General features: G+C 61.4%; 1 protein-coding gene across 1 annotated transcript in view; it reads right to left on the reverse strand.

The window, feature by feature from the left end:
- TAF1B (TATA box binding protein (TBP)-associated factor, RNA polymerase I, B, 63kDa) overlaps positions 1-19857 on the reverse strand; it is a 78850-nt gene extending 58993 nt beyond the window's left edge. Inside the window, exons 1-2 of the mRNA XM_004686077.2 lie at positions 19806-19857; positions 18744-18955 (exon numbers count right to left, since the gene is read on the reverse strand). Of these exons, the coding sequence (XP_004686134.2) occupies positions 18744-18955; positions 19806-19857 (264 nt within the window). The remainder of the gene's footprint in view (positions 1-18743; positions 18956-19805) is intronic.
- Positions 19858-20907: the final 1050 nt, after the last annotated feature.

The raw sequence follows: 20907 nt of genomic DNA on the forward strand, positions 1-20907 counted from the left end.
GGCTGCGGCCCTCTCAGAGGGGCAGGCCAAAGGCTCCTCGCGCTCAGCCAGGCAGGGGCACGGGTCTGCCAGGTGTGGCCAGTTAGAGCGGTCTCACCGCCTCGAGGGCCCCCGACGTCGCCACCCTCACAGGGCTTGGAGCCCGGGACAGCTCAGCAGAGAGCTCGGTGAAGGATCTTCTGGGTGGGAAAATGTCTCAGCGGCCATTCAAGGGGACAACAGCAAAGACTCTGGGGGAGGGGCAGCTTGGCGGCGGGCAGGCTGGCAGGAGGCCACCTCGCCACTCCTCCCTCTCTGGGGACTGCAGGCCGCTTGAGTCACAGGTGTGCAGCGCTCCTAGCTGGGTCTGTGCAGTGCACAGTTCACACCCTGCCTCCTCTGGAGGAGGCAGCATTGGGGCATGTGCCCCGCCAGGCCGCCCCCTGGGCTTCATTTGCACAACTGAACTGGCCTTTTAAGTATTTTTTGCAAGATAAGAGCGAGTCTGGGCTCCCCTCAGAGGTGAGAGCCTCAGAACCTCATTACAGACCTGAGGTATCATGGCAAGATCACCAGTTGAAAGGGCGGGGAGACATATTATTATCTTCAAAGCTTTCTGAGAACCCATTAAACACTAATCACAAAGCATAGGGCTGTTCTGGGGAGCAGTATCCCTGCGCCTCCTACCTGGGGCCTTTCCCCCCAGAGCGCCCACCGGCCCTTCCGCTGGCAGGGAGACCGCCAAGCATCTCTCGGATGGACGATGGACGTGCCCTTCACCTCAGAGCCCGCCTGTGCCTGCTGGGTCCATCGCTGAAGCCCGCCCCCTCCCCTTGCCCCATGAGTGCTGGGGAGAAGGGAAAGTGCTGGGCACCTGCTGTGTACCCGCACCACCAGCGTCATCACAGGCCTGGGAGGGAGACCATGCTGAACGGGGGTGGAAACTGAGGCTCAGATGGCCACAGGGTCGCAGGGCCGGTCAGAGGCCGGGGATCCTGGCTTATGAGCTTCTTGCTGCTGACAGGAAGAGCTGCCCAGGTTTCTTCAGTGAATTGGAGGGTGAATGCATGAAGTCTTCCTCTTGTCTAAGGACATGGACTGCCAGGAGGCACAGCCCCAGTGACACAGAAGGGAAGCGCCTTCTGCTCTCCTCCTGGGGTGCTGAGCTTGACAGAACCAGCTCAGGCTTTCCCGAGCCCTCCAGTGATATGATCTCTATGATCTCGGCAAGTTGCAGGACCTGCTGGGGGTGGGGGGTGACTCATTACTGGCTTCCTGCAGCCCCGGGCTTGCTCCTGCCTCCCTCTGGCCCTGGGGCTAACAGAGCCCCTGGGCAGTGGCTCTGGCCTCAGATGCTACAGGCCCTGACAGATGACTCCTGGCTTGTGGCCATCTAGTGGCCAGGACTGGCTACTCTCAATTCAGGGGCCCAGCACAAAATGAAAATGGGGACCCTCTGATGGAAAGTTAGAATGGCAAAGTGCTGACAGCAGCCTGTGAAGCCGGCACGGTGCTTCTGAGCACAGCCTGTGTGGTGACGTAGAGCTGTGCACCCCGACCAGCCTGCCTGTGGCGCTGACCCTGGAGAGGGGACCGCTCTTCAGGAGGCGAGGCCTCCCAGGAGAGCCAAAAAGGAATAGACTCTGGAGCTGAACTTGGAACCGTCTCAGCAAGCCGATTTGAGGCTCCATCCCGTTAGACTAAAGCCTGGAGGGCCGGTCGGGCTTGTGTGCAGAGAACATTCTAGGCTCCAGGCACAAGTAACAGCTGATGACCAGCACCCACAGACTCAGAGAAGGCTTCTAACTTGAAACAGAGAACAGTAACACGTGGAAAAGGGACCTGGAGAAACCAGAGCCCTTCAACAAGCCCCCCGGGTAGGGCAGGGGGTGATCGTGTGTTCATCAGGAAGAACCAGGCGCGATAGGAAAAAATCCTGTAAGCAAGTTGAAGCTATGGGTTGAAAACAAACATAACATAAATGAAACGGAAATTTCCTGAAGATTAAACAAAGATTGAAAAGAATAAAGCAAGAGGGAAAACCTAGGAGGTTGGAAGCCCCTGACAGAAGGGCCGGGGAGAGCACCCGGAGAGGAAATTACCAAGGAGATGAAGCCAGGGACCCTCCCCGGCCTGAACCCCAGTCTCCAGCCACCAGGCTCCACCCCGCACAGGAGTGCAAAGGGCCTGGGGGCAGACGCCCCACCATGAACTTTATTAGTAATAAACTGGTGATAATAAGCAGAACTTGGTTTCTTAGAGCTCCAGAGACTGCGAAGTCCAAGGTCAAGGCAAGAGCTGATGGCGCGAGGGGCAGTGTCTGGTGAGGTCCCGCCTCTTGGTCCGCAGGTGGACGCCGTATTTCCAGCGTGGACTAGCAGAATTTCAGGGCAACAGAGCTACCGTGAATTTCTCGGAAGAGCAGGTCAGACGCAGAACGAATGGGGCTCCCCCATGCCGGACGGGAGACCTCCCGCCTCAGGGCTCACGGCCTGCACGCCCGCAAGCAGACAAACCCAAACGCCCAGAGAGAAAACCCCTTTCTCGCCTTGTACCTTTCTGAGCTACTGGCCAGAACAGCCCAGCAAAACAAGGCGGGATCCAGGAAGCAAAGGACCCAGAACGCCGGGCCCTGCTCCAGCAAGCTGTCCTGCGGGGTGCACGGCGGGAGGCCCTCAGAGGCAGGCCCCTGAAGAGGATGGGGTGATGCGTTTGAGGCCATGGAGACCTCATAGATAAGACACAGCAGACACAGCTGCCTTAATGGGCGAGTGGAGAAAGCCAGGCGGGGGGAGGTGGGAGTGAGCACCAGGAAAGGGGGGCGGCGCAGAGCCTGGGGAGCGTCACTCGGGGTGCTGGGGGACCCATCCACCCACCCGAAATCCGTTTTTAGCTGCCTTGCGGGGAGTGGGGGTCTGGGCACTGAGGCTGGAGTCACTGTTGCGGGCTCTCACTAGTAGGGCTTCTAAACGAGGCGGAATCAGAAATACCCAAGAGGTAGGAACAGCCCCACCCTGGGGTTTCAAGCACCATCCTGAGACCGGGGGTGGGGGGGGGGCTAAGACAGCGGGCAGGCGGACCCAGCTGCCCTCTTCTCTCAGAGCTGCCGGGAAACCGTAAGGGAGTAAGAAAACCGGCCTCAGACCCCACCGGACACTGAATCATCACCTGCAGAGCCCTGAGCTGCGCAGCGGCTGAGCCTGCGAGAAGGGTGGTGGAGGCAGCCCAGAGCCCAGCCGGGTCTCTGCTGGGAGGAAACGCGCCGGGCCAGTGTGCACTGGACACGGTCCACAGCAGCGCGGCCAAGACCAAACCCAGGACGAGGACACTGCCCGGGCCCACTTCTCCCTCGCCCCGCCCCCATTTCTGCTGTCCGCCACGGGGGCGGCTCTTTCTGGGACTCCACGAAAGGTCGCCATGCCGCGACCTTTCACTTGGCTCCCGGTCACTTACTGATGCCTTGGCCGGCCTCGGCGCGGCCGCCTGCCTTGGTGGGCCGTCCTGGCTGTCTGCCGAGCGGCAGCGCCTTTAGTCGGGTTTTTCTGACGCACTTACCGCAGAGGGGCCTTTGGGTTAGAGGCAGCTTCGGCTACTCTGAGCAAAGCTGCTTTCAACACTCATGTGCTATTTTTTGTGTACACATAAGTTTTCGCTGCACTTGAAAAATGCCCAGGAATCCACCTTCTGAGTCATCCAGCAGGGGGGATGCTGAACTTTGTAAGTCCACGCTAAGCTGTTTTCCACGCGTTTGTACCATTTTGCACCCAGCAACATCTGAGAGTCCCTCTGCATTCTCGCCAGCTGGGCATTGGCAACGCTGTCCCCTTTGTCCACTTCCGTAGGTGTAGAGCAGCGCAGCGTCCCCTTTAGGCTGAAATCTGCATTCTCCCATCACTAATGATGTGACTGATTCCATCGTTTATCTGGCACCTATATTTTTTTTTTTATAAAATATCTGTTCAAGGGCCCTCCCTGGTGGCGCAGCAGGTTAAAGCACAGCGCTGAGAAGCTGAAGCCACTTCAGCAAGAGTTCGATCCCCGCCCTGGAGGTGACCTGCAGGGCGCGGCAGACCTCTCCTGACCGCCCGCTGCTCCCCTCAGCAGTGTGCTTCGTCAGTCGGCCTGTTCTGCTCCCCACTCTGCCTCTGGTGATCCTCTCACCACCCCTTCGCCTCTGGCCTGTACCCCACTTCTGTACGCATAAGTAAATAAATCTTTTAAAAAATCTGTTCAAATCTTGTGCCCAGTTTTAATTGTCTTGTTATCACTGAGTTGTACGTGTTCTTCCCATGGTATGGAGGCAACCCCTTTATTTTATTGTCTCCCAGTCTGTGGCTTGACTTTTCATTTTTCCGTGGGCACTTCAAACAGCAGATATCTGTAATTTTTATGAAATCCAATTATCATTTTTCAAATTTTATGTGTCCTATTTAAAAAATAGTTGCCTAAAACAAGATCACTCAGATTTTTCTCCTGCTTTTTTGGGACACAGTTACTGTGCATGTTCGTTAGAGTTCTCCCTATTTCATAATGCTCGTTCCGGGTGTCTGTGTGTGCTTGAGAGGAAAGAGGGAGGGAAGGAGTCTCCTTTATGCTCCCCAAAGTTGAGCAAAAGAAAATTGGCTAATTAAAGATTGTGGTTAGCTGAGTTCCAGTTAAGTAAGGTTTTACTGTATTTGGCATTCATACTAATAGGTCTGATTATGTCACACCCATGTTCAAAAAGCTTCATGGGGAAATAATTATGGGATGTGCTCAAAGAATGTACTATCAATTTACAAAGGCAAAAATTGGAAACAGCCGGGCAGGATGATTAAACAGGTGATGTTATATTCTGACCAGGAGCCATAAAAATGACATTATGCAATGGCAGCTTCCAGAATGGGCCAGGGTGCCTTCCAGGGGCAGGCAGGCATCGCGACCCCCACCCGACCCACGTCCTGATCACGGCATCTCTGCTTGTCGCTTTGGCTTTTGAGCTTCCTGGTAGTATTTTGATTAAAAAAACTCCCATGCAAAAATACTTAAAACACATTATTGCACAAGATTTCTTTATATATATAATGACCAAGAAGGTGTTCGTGGACTTAAGGCAGATTCCAAGAGAATTGGTTTTACGGCCTGTTTAGGGAAAAAGGAGAATATGTGTACAGGAAAAAACTGGGAGGTTACACGGGTGCCAAATTGCAGCTGTTGGTTCAGAGCAGCTAGACGTTTGTTCTCGCTTGTATTTTTCTGAATATGGATGGCTCTTTGATGAGCTTGAATAAATTAGAATTCCTTAGATGTCATTCAAGGCCGTGCACCCTCTGACAGGAAAGATGCCTTTCTAAACTCCGTGCCAAACCTCGCTTCCCCAGAGAGTCACAAGCTTCGCCTCTAAGGATTAGTCACCGTTTCCAGAGTTCACCCTGCCGTTTGCGGCCACCAGGCCTCTCCCCAGCCACCCCTCTGCCTGGGGAGCACCCCATTCCAGGGTCTCTCTGAGACGTAAAGAAAATCCGATTCAAAACGAATGGAGAGTGTGAGTTCAACTAGTAAGCGAGGAGGGTGGGGGGGGAGGCAAAGAAGGAACACTTGAAGGAATGCCATAAATCACAGTGGGAATGCGACTTTCCTTTCTGCTGGGTTTTTGCGTTTTATTCGCCTTTTGCAAATCTTCAGTGACCTGCAAAATAGTAAAGCAAAATCACCCCATTTCGAGCGCTGAGCCAAAGCGAACACCTCGGAAAGCACTCCATGAGAACATCCACATGAGTCTGTTTCCACCCTTCCCGCAGAGGCTCCTACTTTGAGCACAGTGTGCTTGTGTGAGCAGAGGACTGAACCACTATGGCCTCTCCTGCCGGCCTGTGCTGAGCTCATTGTCTGCCTCTCGGAGGGTCTGTTCTCCGGGGCTGGGAGCGGGGCCACCCCGACGCTGGTCCCTGTGCCCCAGCACCACCCTGACCCTGGCCTCCGCGCGTCCGTGTCACCCCGACACCGGCGGGTGCCACGCCTGGCCTTCCTGCGAGGCTGAGGCTCAGATACCCTCAATCATGGGCTGTTGATTTCAGTCTGCTGAAGTTCTGAAAGCAGAGCCAGAAGCCCTCTGTAACCTGCACCGTTCCGTAGACCGGCATTTATTAAAGGCCTGTGGCTGGCGAGCCTGTGATTTTCATTGAGTTGATTCTCCTCTGCCGTTTCCAGGACTTGCAGCCAGCAGGCCAGCCATGCCCCCACGCAGCACAGCCCAGGGGTGCCCTCCAGTGGTACTGGAAGTGGGAATTGCAAGCCAGAGAGACAAACCGAGGTGGGCTCTGCACCCCGAGAGAGTGCATGCGCCCCCAGGGGAGATGGCCAGGCCAGAGCCAGCCGCACAGGGGGACCTGGCCGCAGCCTCAGGATGGACTCAGGGAGGGGGGTCCAGCCCCAGAGGGCTGCCAACACCCCGAGGGGGAGTCCTTGCCAAGCCACAGCCTAGCCAGCGATGGCAAGTCAGCGCTGAGCCTGCTGCCTGCCTCCGCGGCTGCCCTGGGGGGCAGGGCCTCACCCTGAGGGCCGCAGCGTTTTATGTTTATGGTCAAACCATCCCCCTAGGACACTGGCGTTCTGACCATGGTGTTGTGTGAGCTGCGCTTCCCGCCGCCTGTTACTGGGGCTGGCCCCTCGGAGGTCTCGCTAGCTTCAGGGTGGACGTGTCCTGCAGGGGGCAACGACTCACCGGCTGGACTCAGGCTCCCGGGAAAGGCCTGGCCCTCGCTGCTGGTGGACGGTGCCTTCATGGTCTTCACCAGGTCTCTGCTGGAATGTCGGCCCTTTCCCTCAAATGTTAAGATTCTTTACCTATGAATCATAGTCCCTTTTGACCTCTGTATTGATTACAGTTTCCCTCCAGCTGCCATTTAGATGCTGCCTATAGTGAGTGTTGTTTTTTTTTTTTTCCTTTTTGCCATTAAAGTTTCTTTTTGAGCTTTGAGGAGGTTGGATTTATCACTTTGTAAATTGCACCTGGGTTTTGAGACAAGGCCACAGCCTTTACCCACCCCGGGGAAGAGCGGCCTGCCCACTTCCCACCCTATGGGACACTCTGATTTTCAGTCCTTTTGGAGTGCAGATGTGTGTGAAGTGTGGGCTCCTTTTCTCTTGGTTGAACGGCTATCTGGTTGCCCAGATACCATTTTTTAAACCCCCCACACCTGCCCAGTACTTTGAAATCCCACTAAACCTCTCTGTGTACTACTTTGGGACTTTCTGCTAGCTCTTCCTGGCTTGCCTGCTACTAGAACCTTCCGTTATCTTGTCGTGTTGGGTGGAGAAGCAGTGCCTGCATCCCGACTCAACCCTTCGCACTCAGAACATTTACTGGCTGGGTCTCACCAGCGCCAATCAAGCTGGATTCGGCTAACCTGCTCCTCTTTCTGGAACCTTATTATGGCGAATACTTGGTAAAAAGTCTTCCTCTGAAAAAAGCAAAGTATGGCTGGTGATCCTCAGTCCTAAAGCCGAGCTGGCGGGACCAGGCCGTTCACAGCCCCTGGAACAGTGATTTCATCTGAGCGCCAAACGGTGCCTGGCTCTGGCTTCAAACTGCCACCACCTTCCAGCCGGGGAAGAGTCTGTCCCTCTGCTCAGTACAGAGACCCGGGGCCCCTCTGGGGGTCTGAGACCCTCCAGCGCCCTCGACCTTCCAAGCCGGTCCTCCCCAAGAATGCGCCTGCCATCCAGGCCTGCAGCGCCGGGTCTCTGCCTCGGGCTCTCCAGCCTCACAGCTTCTCAGCAGAACATTGAAGGAGTCCCCAGGAAGGCCGCCCTTTGACAGGAAGGTGGGGCCTGACACAGGGTGGCGGGGACGCTGGCTGGGCGCCTTAGCAGAAGATGGAGGCCGGACAACGAAGGCCCCAGCGGTAACCGCCCTCCACATTCGCAGAGCACCTACGCCCCTCAGTCCCTGGGCCCACTCCTCTCTGGGGTCAGGCGATCCCTGGTGGCCTGGCCTGAGGGAGGGACTCGGGCGCCACCTGGTGGTCCCGGCCTTCATCGCACTGACGGCTGACCCTGATGGCCACCCAGAAGCTTGGGGCACTGGGGCCTTAGGTGGGAAAGCCAGCGTTCCCAGCCCACCCACTTGACACCCCTGCTCTAATTAGCTACTGGGGTGCCCAAGTCTCCCCCCAGGGGCAGGTTTTCCCTTCAAGGGAAAGGCCCCGTGGGCTCCCTTCCTGCGGTCCTTACCGTCCCCTCCCCGGGCCCCGCCTGAGGCTGCAGCAGGGTGATGTCTAACCCGAACAAACCCTAGAAATCTGGCCGTGCTGCTGAGTGTGCTGCGGGGTGGGGTTCCTGTGGGAACGGGGTCTGCTCCAGGCGACCCTCCATCTCTTGGGTCGTAGGCTCCCCCTGTAAGAGGAGGTAAGTGGGGACAGGAGATGAGCTCTGGACACAGCGGTAACGGGAGGGACCCCACGGATGATGCTAAATGAATAGGCCAGAAGGAGAAAGGCGAATAGCAGATGATCTCACTCCCGTGGAATCTAAAGAAACAAGACCGGGACAGACAAACTAACCAAAACCTGCCCCAGAAATCTGACTGCAGAGCCGAGGCTGCCCGAGGGGTGGGCTGGGGGCTGGGGTCCAGTGCACTGGGCTGGAGGGCACCATGGTGTGGCCACACACATCTGAGGGTGCACCTGCACCTGCGCCCCTAAATCGTGTACAGTGTTGTAAACCAACATTAACTTAGTTTAAAAACTAAGTCAAATCAAAATGGGAATGATGATCTATGCCGTGGAGATTCCCTAAGATTGCAGACCTGGATGTAAATTCTCGGCACTTAATAAATGCTGCCAGCTGCCAGCGGGGGCATCGCGGGCGTGAGTGGCCAGCTGTGTCGTCTCCGGGACGGCTCAGCCTGGCCTGTTGGGGGCAGCACCCCTCGGAGCTCCTGGATGCCCTGTCACCATGCTCCTGTCTCCTGTGCTGGCCACCGCCCTGGTCCGGGACATGGCCAGTGGCAGGTTCAGGCTGTCAGCCCAGTGCCCGGGACCCTGAAGTCCCCAGGAAACAGCAGGATGGACCAACGGATCACAGTCACTCCTGCCCTGGCAGCTGCGTGATTACAGTGGATGGGAGGGTCGAGCTTGTCCTCTTAAGTGACGGGAGGAGACAGAGGGAAGGCGGGGCAGGTTCTCCCCAAGTTTCCCTCAGGAGTGTTGGGGCGCCAGCCAATAGCCCAGATCTCTGCTGTCCCCTTGGCAGGAGAGGGTGCCCTTAACTACCTCCGGGATATGTGCCCGTGGGCCCAGAGAGAGGACCAGTGAGCAGTGCCGAGTCAGCTGGGTGGTTTCCAGAACCTTTGGGAAAAGGGGGGCTCCCACACCCAGCCCTCCCTCATCTGTCTAAACAGCAGTTCTAAGCCTTCCTGGAAGAGGGGAGAGTGGGCAGAGCACAGCACTGACAGGCCCTGCCCCCCGGTGCCCGGCTGGTGGGTGGCCCGGCAGAGGGCTTTGCATGGCGCCTGTGCCATAGTGCCCAGGGCTTCCTTGGGGCAGGGGGGCCATGCGGGCTGCTGCGCTGGGGCTCCGGGCCCCTGGGAGAGGGTAGCCACACCGGCCTGGCTTCCCTGTGGGAGCACAAACTCGCTGGCCCAAGCGCCCTGGGTCCCGGCACGGGCGCCCCGGCACACACGCCCCTCCCGGCCGCGGTGGACAGGGCCACCCAGGCCACGCGGACGCCCCTTCCTGTTGGCAGCGACATCTCGATGAGCCCCGAGGTGCGGAATCACCCCCAAACGCGCCCCAGGGCCAGGGCCAGGCCTTGTCTACCTGGAAACCATGGCAGTGTTTGGGGCATTTGCCTCGGAGCCCCCCGGTTTTCCATCTAAGAGGTCAGAGACGTCCCCCTTCTCCCCATCTTCCCAAGACCTGCTGACGCCTACAGCCGCCCCTCTAGGGCCCTGCCCCCCTCAGTTAGAGCCGCCCCGAGGCCACAGGCACAGGGCGCCCAGTACACAGAGGGGCGCCAGGCCAGACGGAGGGTGTGTGGTGTGGACGCGCCGTGAGGCTGGCTCCCCCAGGCGGTGGCCGGGGCTCGGTCGCGCCACCTCCGTGAGAAACACGTCCTGCAGGACAGGGCCACAGACACGAGCAGGGGCGGGCGGCGCCCCTGCCAGGAGTGGCCAGCCCCGTGCAAGGCCGCGGCCGCCCACGGGCCCAATGACCTCCGGGGCCCCCCAGGCAGCAAGAGCAGACGCCAGGCTGAGGAGCGGTCTGCCTGCTGCCCCTGGCTACCGATGGGGCCTCACACTCCTCTAGGCCCGGGGTAGCTTCCTCAAGCTGCAGTGATTACGTCCAGAAGGGGCGGCTCTCGCCCAGAGCAATGGTGGCTCACTGGCTGGAGGCTGGGAGCGGCCGTCCTGGGGAGCCCCCGGTGCCTCCTCAGCTTCCCGGGAGCGGCCGTGCTCGCCCTTTCTGCAGAACCCTGTTCCAGATTCACCACGGCACAGGTGCGGGGTGGGGCAGGCGAGGAACGCCAGTGGCAGCAGCGGGCATTCTCCTTCAGGTTGGCACCTCTCAGCGCAGCACGTCTCAGCCTCCAAGCAGGGACACCCCAAGCCATGGTGAAATGGGCAGCAGCTACAGGAGTTCCCGTCAGCTGGACGTGCAGGCTTTGGGGGCCAGAAGTCCCGGACCAAGTTGTCAGCGGTTCCGAGGGCTGAGGGAGGGTCCACACCCGCCCCCCTTTTGCTCCCAGGCACAGAGCTGCCAAGCTGCGTGAGCACCTGTGTCCACTTCCTCCCCTCTTCAGGACACTCACTGTACTGGCTGGGCCCGCCACCCCCAGTGGGGCCCTGTCTAACTAATCAGTTCTGTGGTGACCTCATTCCCAACATAGGTCATAGTCTGAGGTCTCCCTGCCAGGCCAGGGGCCAGGCTTGAAGCTTCTCCAGGCCGGCCAACTGACCTGTTGGCTAGCCTCAGAGGTCAAGAGGGACTGGGATTCCAACATATGAACTCAGGGACGGACACCATCCAACCCACAGCAGAGTGAAGAAGAGGAGGCTGAATGAGGCCTAGGCATGGTCAGTTCTAGAAGCTTTGGAGCAAGAGTCACAGGGTTTCCAGGAGCCCATGAGTCCAGACAGTTGCTCCTCTCAGCCCCTGAGGGAGACGCTCACAGGCCAGCTGGTCCACCCCCTCCAGATCCAGAGCCCGGCAGGAAGCAGTTGACAGGCCTGGCTGAGCCCAGAGCCTGGCCCTTGGCCCCGGGACCCTCAGCCGTGTTCCCACCGCGCTAGCCACTGTGTGGTCAAGGCCATCCCCAGTTAGCACAGGGAGCCGTTACAAGAGCCACTGCCTGGTCCTGCCTCCTCCGAGGTACTGCTGTGCCTCCACAGGTGTGTTTCATGGCCTAGTCTCAGGGAAGTTTCACAGATGCGGACTCTGGGGTCTGGCAGGGAGCCAGGGAGATGTCCTGGGCCTGGGCCCTGGGCCTGGGCCAGCCAGGGCAAGTGCTGAACACTGTCCAGCCCGCGTGTCTACACTTGCAGGTTTGCGGAAAGAGCCTGGGACTGGGCTTCCTGGGTGGATTCTCCCAAGTCCCCTTCCCCACTCTCCTCCCAGGAATCTCAGGCCACAGCCTCCCCGCAGAAGTGGGCCCGCCAGATCCCACGGTGGGCCAGCAAGCAGAATGCACCAGGCTGTCCTCTGCCAAGGTCTAAGAGCACCCAGCTGACCTGGGCACAGTGGTGCCTCCACCAGACCAAGCCAGGCCCGGCCACCCGGGCTCCCTGCACCCCCCAGACCCCTGTCCAGGGCTCAGCGGGGAAGCAGAGCCTTTCTGAGCCACTCTCCTGCCACGCAGGGACCGTGATGGAGACATCACCTTGCAGTAGAGGGGGGCCCTGCCTTGCTCTAAAAGGCCTCTTGGGGTGCCCAGCTGGTCTGGCCTGAGCCTAGCTGTTGAGCCTGGGAAGTCCCCAAGGAACCCAGGGGCAAGGCTGCCCAGCGTTAGGAGCCTGGGGGGGTGGGGCGCTCCGAAGGGCGGCACATGCAGGTCTGGGCAGGCAACGGCAACCCCTGAGTTCTACCCTCTAGATGTTTCTCAAGCTGGGGTCCCCTCGGATGCATCTGAGAGTCCCGGCGTTCTCTGCAGAGACTTTGCATGCCCGGTGACGTCCCTTCTAACTGGCCCTGCCAGGCGTGGGCCCCTCCCGCCCGAGGGCACTAACGCGGGGGCTGCTCAGCCGCCTCAGCCTAAGGGGAGACAGAGGAGAGCCGCTGTCGCGCGCAGGGGAGGCAGCACCCCAGCGTGGCCCTGCAGCCTGGGCGCAGCGCTCAGAGCAGCTCGGCGCGTGGCCCGGCCCTGAGTCATGCCTGCTCGTGGCTGAGCAGCGGGAACCCCAAGCCCGAGTTTTCTAGACTGTAGGGGAACCAGACCAGGCACTCTGAGGGAGCTGAGCTGGGCGTGTGTGCTGAGGTGGGGACAGGCGGCCGCAGAGACGGGAGGCCCCGAGCCCCGGGTCGTGGACCCATGGAGGTGTCTCGCTGCCGGGCCTCCGAAAGCCTCCTCTGGGCGCTGCCCGCTTTCTGCCGATGGGCCGGACCCAGGCTCCTCCTCCGCTGGCTCCAGGGGGGGCCGGCAGGCCGCCCCCACTCAGCCCCAGGCCGTTCTGGGGGTGAAGTGCCCCTGCGGCAGGTCGCGTCTCGAGGATGGACGTGGCTTCTGTTTGGCCTCGGAGAAGCCGCGCTGCGCCCTGCCCTGGAGGCGCTGACGGGTGGCCTGGCAATGGGGTCATCCGCGCAAGTCCCTACAGGCGCCGTCCCTGCCAGCAAGGGGTAGCTAAGCCGGGCACCAAGAATGTGCTGCGATGACACATCCCGGCCCAGGCCTGCCCAGAAGCTCTCTCTGGAGGCAGCACGGCAGGGGGCAGGCTGGGGTCTGCCGGTCACGGGGCCTGGGCCGGCTGGGTGGGCAGCTGGGGCTGTCCCTGGCCCTCCATCCCTGGGGTCTGGCAGGCGTCTCAGGGCCCTGCTGGCTGGCCCTGGCCAGTGATTTCCTGTGGAGCCGGCCGACCAGTGTGGCGGACAACCCAGAATAAAGGAGCACGCCCTTGCAGCCCGTGCAGAGCGGCCTGGGCCGGCGCCGAGTGCCTGGGGAATCCCAAGTGGACAAAGAGCCCCTGAAGGGGCACGGGCCCGCAACGCCATCGCTTGGAGCCGGCCCAAGAAGCTTAAGAAGCCGTGGGCGTGACTGGCAGCGGTGTGAAAGTCCTTGGCTGCACAGTTCTGAAGCAGTGCCGAGTTGCTTTCTCTCGTGCATGCCTGCCTCCCTGCGGCCGCCCTGCCTTCCTCCCACCCACCCTCCGTCCAGCCGCCCAGCCCCCCCTGCCTGGCGCAGGTGGCCAAGGCAGCTCCGAACTGCGGAAGGGGAGGTCGCCCCGGGTCCAGCCGCACCAGGCAGCCCCCGCAGCCCCGCGGACCTGGGCCCAGAGAGCCCTCGCCTCACCAGGAGCCAAGCAGGAGGCGGATGAGGAGGCCCCGATTCTGCCTTGCCCCCGCCTCACTCAGCCGAGGCAGGGAAGGGCCAGGGCTGAGGCGTGTGTCACCGACAACAAGGGCTCCAGACCCCCTTGGGGCGTGCGCAGAAGCTGCGCGTTCTCACCATCGGCCCACTGCACAGCAGAGGAGCGAAGGCCCAGAGAGACCTGGTCCAGAGCCGCAGAGTCGCCATAGAAACTAGGAACTTGGAAGGCGACAGGGGAAAGGGAGAAGGGCAAGGGGAGCCCTGGAACTCCAACTGGACTCAGCAGGAGGAGCGCAGCGCCCCAAGTGGCCACGCCTGGCCTACCCTGTCCCCAGGCCGGATGTTGGGCACCCCCGGCCACGCCACCCCCTCCCTTCCCAGGGCTGCTCTGGCCCAACTGCAGCTGCTGTGCCTCCCCCTGGTGGTCAGGCCTGGAAATGCCCCGCATTTCAGTTACTGCCGTTTAGTGAATGCTGTCCTTGTTCCTGCAGAAGTTTGCTACTTGTTCTTACTGAACGCTCTGCTAATGTTCTTCAAATATCCACAAGGATTGAGAATATAGTATTCCCATTCCATTGTAGCTTATTATCATCAGTTTATCTAGAATTAAATAGGACAAGTATTCTATTTTGATTGAAACAGAAGATCCATTGTGACTTAAACTGTCAGTGAGCGCTGACGCGGCCGCATGGAGCCGCGAAGCAATGAAGACCATTGCAGTGGGGAAAATCCCTCAACAGAGTTTGATTTAAAACAACACAGTGCGCTCCCCACCCCAGACCCTGCCAAGCAACACCCCTAGTTAGTGATTTGATCAGTCCAGCTATGAAGTCATGGGTTTTACTTACGGGAGCTAAGTTCCCCCGTCGGTCTCTCACTTTCTTCCTAACCTTCCTTATTCGGCCTAGGGCACCCTTTGCCACTTTAATGCTTTAAAATCTTATGCAGTCAAAATAGAAGATTTTTCCCGTTGGGAAAAGGATCCAGGTCAGCTTGTGCCGTGGAGTCTGCTAATGGCACCCCAGTGCATCTCGTCTAACCCCCCAAGTTGCAGGCAGGGCACGGGGGAGGCGACCAGAGTGCACAGCAGACTCCACGCGGGGGCAGATGTGAGAGCCGGGCCTGGCCCCAGCCAGCCGTGGCCGGGCACCGAACTCGCCGTCCGGGAGCTCAGCCGCGGGCAGAGGGCAGGTCAGCTCCCACCGTGATTCCAAGAGAGTTTCCAGCCCCCTGGTCATTTCCAGGGTGAGTGAGCAGAGTCAGCTGTCCCCAGCTGTTGGCAGCCTGACTGGATGTTACCTCGGCAGCCGTTGTCAACAGGAATACGGGCTCCCCGTGCCCCGTTTCCTGCGCAGCCAGGAACGTGTGTGCGAAGCAGTGTGGGTCCCCCAGGCCCGTGTGGGGGCTCCCTTCCACTCAGGCCTGCTTATTTATAACCCAGAGGAAATTTGCCTTGAAAAACAGGATTTCCGGGCTGGCTAATTTTCTTCTTTACATTCTCCAAGGACTGAGTGTGGAGAACGTCAGCATTTGAAGAAGTTGCCTACTTTTAGCGGCAGTATGAGACTAATATCTAAAAGGGGGCGACCCAGGTCCAGGCGGAACCCCGCCTCACCTCACTTCACAAAGGAGGAAATCAAAGCCCCAGGTGGAGGCCTGACCCACCCACCTCTTCGGGGAATTACCTGCGAAATTCATCGGTGAGGCAGGACTTGAACGTGGCCACCGCGGGTGCTCCTGCCAGCTGGTTCCCCTAAGCACCCCACTGCCACGGAGATGCAGCGTGGCTGGCTGCGTCTTCCTGCGGAACCCCTTCCTCCCGCCTCCCACACTCCTGCCCGCTCTGACGCCCACCCCAGCGGGGGCACTAATGGCCACTGGATCCTGCCCGGGGCCACGTGGCCCGAGGAGCTGGCTCTACTGGCCTCAGGCTGCGCCCCGCCTGCCGGCCGGCCTCCACTAAACCCCACCACAGCTGTGCTCGGCCAGCTCAGTGAGGCTGCCCAGCCCGCCCCGAGGCTTCTGCTGACCTCCAAAGGTGCCACAGGCAGCCCTGCCATCCAGCAGTGCCCACGGGGGCCCAGCTTGGTCTCTGGTTGGGCCTGAGCATTAAATGAACCCCAAGAGATCCGCAGGATGTAAAACTCAGCCTCCAGATGAGGGAGAGAGCCCCGTACCCCACTTGGAAGCAGCAAAAGCTAAATGCTTAGACTTGAAGTTCAACAAAGAAGCAGAGAGGAAAGAGCTACAACAATCGTCTGAGTTTCTTTTGGGGCCACGAGGACCCAGGCTCGAGGATGGGCCGGGGACTGGGCCCTACGGGGCAGGACACCTGGCGCGCAGGGGCGCGTCCCTGTGGGAGGGACACACAGGCCGCTGTCTGAGCAGGGCCGTTGCTACCGCCTTCTCTGACTTCTTCCAAACAGGAACTGCGGCGCCGTCTGCAAGACTGGGCCTGCAGAGGCTGCTCACAGGAGGGTGGGCCCAGGCTCCGGGGGGAGGCCGGCTGCAGTGGCAGGGGCTGTGAGGAACCCTCCGGGCCTCGGGCACAGCGGGATTTGGGACATCGCGGGGGGAGCCAGGGGCCAAGCACCCCCACGGCGTGTGAGCCCCCTCCCCGGGTCCCGGGGCTTCGCGAGCCCATGTTCCCCGACACGCTCTGCCCAGGTTCTGTGACCTGGTGAGTCACGGAGCTGTCACTCAGCACACTGGCGTTTTCTGGCTCGGGCCGTGCTGAGCCAGCCTGCGTGGCCCCTGCCAAGGCCCAGCCCGACCTCTCCTGTTCCAGCTGGACCTGTGAGTGGGTGGGGCCCTCGCCTTCCCCTGAGGTGTCTGGGACAGGTCCTCACAGGTGGGGGAGATCCAGGAGGAGGGGGACAGCTCAGTGAGTCCCATGTCCCCAACTGCCCTCCACCCCCGTCTGCACTGGACCCCTGGTTCGGGGTCACCCTGGAGCCCTCTGGAGGCTGCACCAGGTGGGGTGGCTCCTTTCTTCAGCCACCGGCCACCATTGCACGGGTGACCGCCAGAATGGCCGTTGGCCTCCAGGACGTGAAGACAAGAAAGGTGAGAAGGACGGAGGCAGGGCTGTGGGGGTTGGGTGCAGGTGAGGAGTTGTCACCAGCATCTGGAAGCTCTGAAGTGCCCGGGGCTGGGACTGGAAGGAGAAGGCTTGGCCAGTTTCCAACCTGACTCATCCTCCCCCAGGAACGTCCTGGAGCCGGGGCCTGGGGCAGAGGAGGGTGGTGGGACTTACCCAGGCAAGAGGTGGTAGCCGAGAGGACATCTCTGACCAAGTTGGGGGCAGGTTGGCGTGGCGGGGGCCTGGGCTGAGGAGGGAGGCCCTTCCGGATCCCAACCAGCCCTGTGGAGCGGACGTCCTGGCAGCTGGCGCCTCCCCCGCTCCAGCTGCCCAGAGCGGGTGTGGACGCTGGCTACTTGCCAAAGCAACTGAGACCAAGGTGGGCCCCTGTGCCTTCCTGCGGGCTGTGAGCAAAGGGGACCTCCGTGCATGAGGCGGCCTCTCAGCCAGAGGGACGGCCAGCTCGGCCAGGCCTGCTGCCGGGTCTGGTGAGGGACGCTCCCTCCCGGGCCTCAGAGTGCCCATCGGTGATCGCGGGAGTGGCTGTCCCCAGGTGACAGACATTCAGGGCCCCTCTCACGCTGACCTTGAAGATGTTCCCTGCAGCTGAGGGCTCTCCCCCATTGGATTCCTGCCTTCACTGCCCAGAGCCCCGTGTGAGAGTCTGGGAGAGGACCAACTGTCCATTTCCTCAGACGCGGGCGCTGAGGCTTGCGAGCGAGAACTTCGTGGGCACAGAGGTGTTGAGCTGTCGATGGCAGGGCCCGGCTGGAACCCCAGCAGGGGCCACTGTGGTGACAGGGGTCAGGTCCAGTCAGAAGGGGACAGGGGACATTGCTCAGGGCCTCCAATGGGCTGCCCACCTCTGAGGTCCCCTGCCTGCCACCCTTGCAAAGGAGTGCCCTGAATACCTGGAGGAGACGTCCTTCTCCCTCTTAGGTAGCCCCCTGCGGCTGGGCTGCCACTCCTGAGGGTTCCCCCGCCCTTGGGCCGCAGGCACCTGTCCCAGGGGTCACCCCCTGGCTCACCTGGCCTCGTTTTCAGGAGACGGTTTTTAACCCAGAGTTGCAGAACACAGCAGGGCGGGGCTGGGCACACTCTCAGTGGGGCTGACCTCCAGCTTTCGGGACTGAGCAAAAGGAAAGCCGCCTCTTGAGGCCGAGTGGGTAGCTTCGTGGTGACTTCATGAGCAGAGACAGGTGGCCAGCACACTGCCCTGGTCAATGGCCATAAAGTCCTCAAGGAAACCAGAGCATTTGCTCCGGACTTTTGGGGTGTTGGGTGGACAATGCCTGAGGCTGTGGGTCAACTGTGCGCCAGGTCTGGGCACAGAGAGGGCCACCAGGTAGCCCCGTTGCTCTCAACAAGTCAGGGGCGGCGAGCCCACTGCCCCGGAGGAGAGGGCGGCCAGTGGACAAGGAGGGAGCGGCCCGATGCTGCCCACGCGGCGGGCCCCAGGTATAGCTCAGCAGCTGCCGTGTCCTCCCGGCAGCTCCGTGGACGGCGGGGCTGAGCGTAGTGCCGAGGACGGGCGCTCGTGGGGCCCCGGCCACCCTGCAGCCAGAGACTCGCGCTCGGCCCCTGCTGGGGAGCGCGGCCACCCCCACAAAGCCCTCAGAGGCCCCGCTCCCACTTGCTCCTTTAAAAAGAAATCTGGAATGAGAAAGAAGAAAGTTTCTATTTCTGATGATGCAGGGATGGAACGGGAGGCCTTTAAATCATTAAACTCCAGAAATCAATTATTTATTCAGGTCAGACAGACAGGAAGCCGCCTCCACCGGGGACGTCCACCGACACTCTGCCGCTGTGTCCGGCCACGCCCCTTGCCCGCTCTGGGCCTCGGTGTCCTCTGGGGCCAGCAGGCTTGGGCGGATGGGCTCCAAGAGAGCTTCCGGGAGCAGCCGGCCCCGGGCTCCCGCCGCCCCCAGCGCCTGGACCTCCTGCTCCCGCCTCCGGGAAGCTGGCGGGGGGACCCCATTACTGGCCACAGCGTTTCTCCCGCCCACCCTGCGCGGGGCCCTCATAGCCCGTCACGCTGTGACCCCACTCACAGACCAGGGAAGTGGGCACCGAGGAGAAGGTCCCCCAGCCTGAAGCAGCTGGCTGCGGCCTTGCTGCCCCCGGCGGGCATCGTCGCCCCCGCACCCCGGCTCCTGGGGGCCTGGCTCGGCCCCCTCCCCACCTCAGTGCCGCTCTGCCCCTGCCGGGGTGAGTGCGGCCAGGCCATCATCAGCGCCACCTCCTCCCCCCGGGCTGCCCTCCCCGTGCCTACGGCCGCCTCCGCCGCACAGGCCGTGCCGTCTTCCCGCCCTCCTGCCAGAGCAGGAGCCCCGTGGGCTGGGGACAGACAGTGCACAGGCACCTCCACGTCCCCGGTGCCCAGCACCATGCCTGCTGCAGCCGGTAAGCGTGAGCGAGCCCCAGGGCGCGTGCTGGTCGCCCCTGGGCCTGGCCCTGGAAAGCCCCCAGGGTTTACCCGCCCCTGGCACCTCTGAGACTGTTTATCCGCGGAGGGACGCAGCTTGGTAGGGAAGACGTGCGTTGCCGTGGCAACAGACACTTTTCCGCCTGAGCAACTACACTTGCACAGAAACCCTGGTGGGCGCGGTGGGCGCCGCCCCTGCTCCCGCAGCCTCCCACTGTCCCCTGCGCCTCTGCGCCGACTCTAGAGGCGCGCCCTCTCTCCAGGCCGCTCCATTCTCAGTGCTCTGAGCCCTGCTGGCTTCGCATCTCACCCCCCGGCCCCCCTCCCTCGCTGATCTGGCACTACCCAGCTGTGCGCCCCATCACTCCTCAGGGAGCCCTGGGCCCAGGCTCCCAGTCCAGCTGGCTTTGCACTCCACCTGCCAGCCGGCTTGGACACCTCCCCCCCTCGCCCTGGGCTGGAGGAGGGCAGGATCCTCCCAGGGCCCCCCAGAGTCTCTGGGTCGCGGAGGCAGAGAGGGCAGGGAACAGGAGGAGAAGCGTCTCCGGGAGAAGCCCAGGCCGGCCCCCAGCTCGGAGGGGCAGGGAGGTGCGGGCCTGGTCCCTCTGATGAGAGATCTCCACCCACCATCCTGCCAGGCTGGACCCCCCCTTCCTCTACAGAAACAGGGAGACCCCCACTGCCGGGGAGTCAGAGACCCTGGAGTCTGGTGTGGGGCGTCGGCCAGCCCCAGCTCCATGCCCCTCTCCTCACGCCCCAGCCTGCTGGTCCTGCCAGCCTCCACAGCCGCCCCCTCCACCCTGCCCCGCCGCCCCCGACCTGCATCCACCTGCATCAGCCTCCCATCCTGCAGCTCCACGCTGGTCTCCATGGCAACTCACCTCCCCCGCAGAGGACCACTGTGCTCAACTGGCCCCGGCCCTGCTCTGGGCCTGCTCTGGGTGGGGGCCGCCCACACACCTGCTCAGGCCAGAACTCAGTGCTCACGCGGGTGCCTGCCCCCACAGGCCAGGGAGCTGTGTGGAGGCGCACTGTGGGGGTGCACAGGTGTTTTGTGTGCAGGCCCAGGTGCTGCAGGCACCCACATCTCGCCCCACTCTGCCCTGGAGGCCTGAGGGCTCCTTTGCGGTGCAGGTGTCCTGCACCCACGGGCCGCTCTGGGCCCATCCCTCTGCGCGTCTCTGGCTGGGTGGGCCCAGCTCTGGCCAGCTCCTCCCCGACGCTCAGGCCCACACTCGCTGCCGAGGGGACACGCTCGCCACCTTTGCTGTGCCCTCCCCGGACCGCCGTCATCCAGGCTGGACTTGGCCTGGAAGCCATGTTCTGTTCTCCTGAGACGCCACCCTGATTCCATTTTCTTGTCCAGAGAGCGGGAGCTGAAAAAAGAGCCGTGGACAGGCAGCTGGGAGAGGGGAGGTTGCGGGCAGGCGTCTGGAGAGGTGCTGGGTGGCCTGCATAGGACTCGCTGCCTGCGAGCCTCAGTTTCCCTGTCATCTGGACTTTCTAGTTCCATCCAGAATTCCTCTGAAAGGTGATAAGCTGAATACTTAGTTCCCTTGACTGAGCATTTCCCTCCCCCCAGCCCAGCTTTACTTGGCAGACTGGGGAGGAGGGAGCCCGAGGCACCCCGCTGCCTTGGTGACACATGGCCTCCCGGAAGTCTCAGCAGGACCTGTGTCTGCCAGCGGGCTGCAGCAGAGACAGCGTCCGCCCAGCAGCCTGACCCAGAGGCCTTTGCTCTTTCTCCCGCCTGCCCCCTGCTCTGCCCACTTGCCTGGGCCAGGCAGAGGCCTCTGCGTTGGCCAGCCCCTGGTGACAAAGGGCACAGTCATCGGTGGGAGCAGGTCCCCGCCCCGGCGGCCAGCAGGGCCGTATATCAAACAGGGAAGGGTCAGAGGGAAAAGAAAAAACGCAGAACCCA

This window comes from Condylura cristata, unplaced genomic scaffold (genome assembly GCF_000260355.1).
Source record: "Condylura cristata isolate star-nosed mole 26May11 unplaced genomic scaffold, ConCri1.0 scaffold00020, whole genome shotgun sequence".
NCBI lineage: Eukaryota > Metazoa > Chordata > Mammalia > Eulipotyphla > Talpidae > Condylura > Condylura cristata.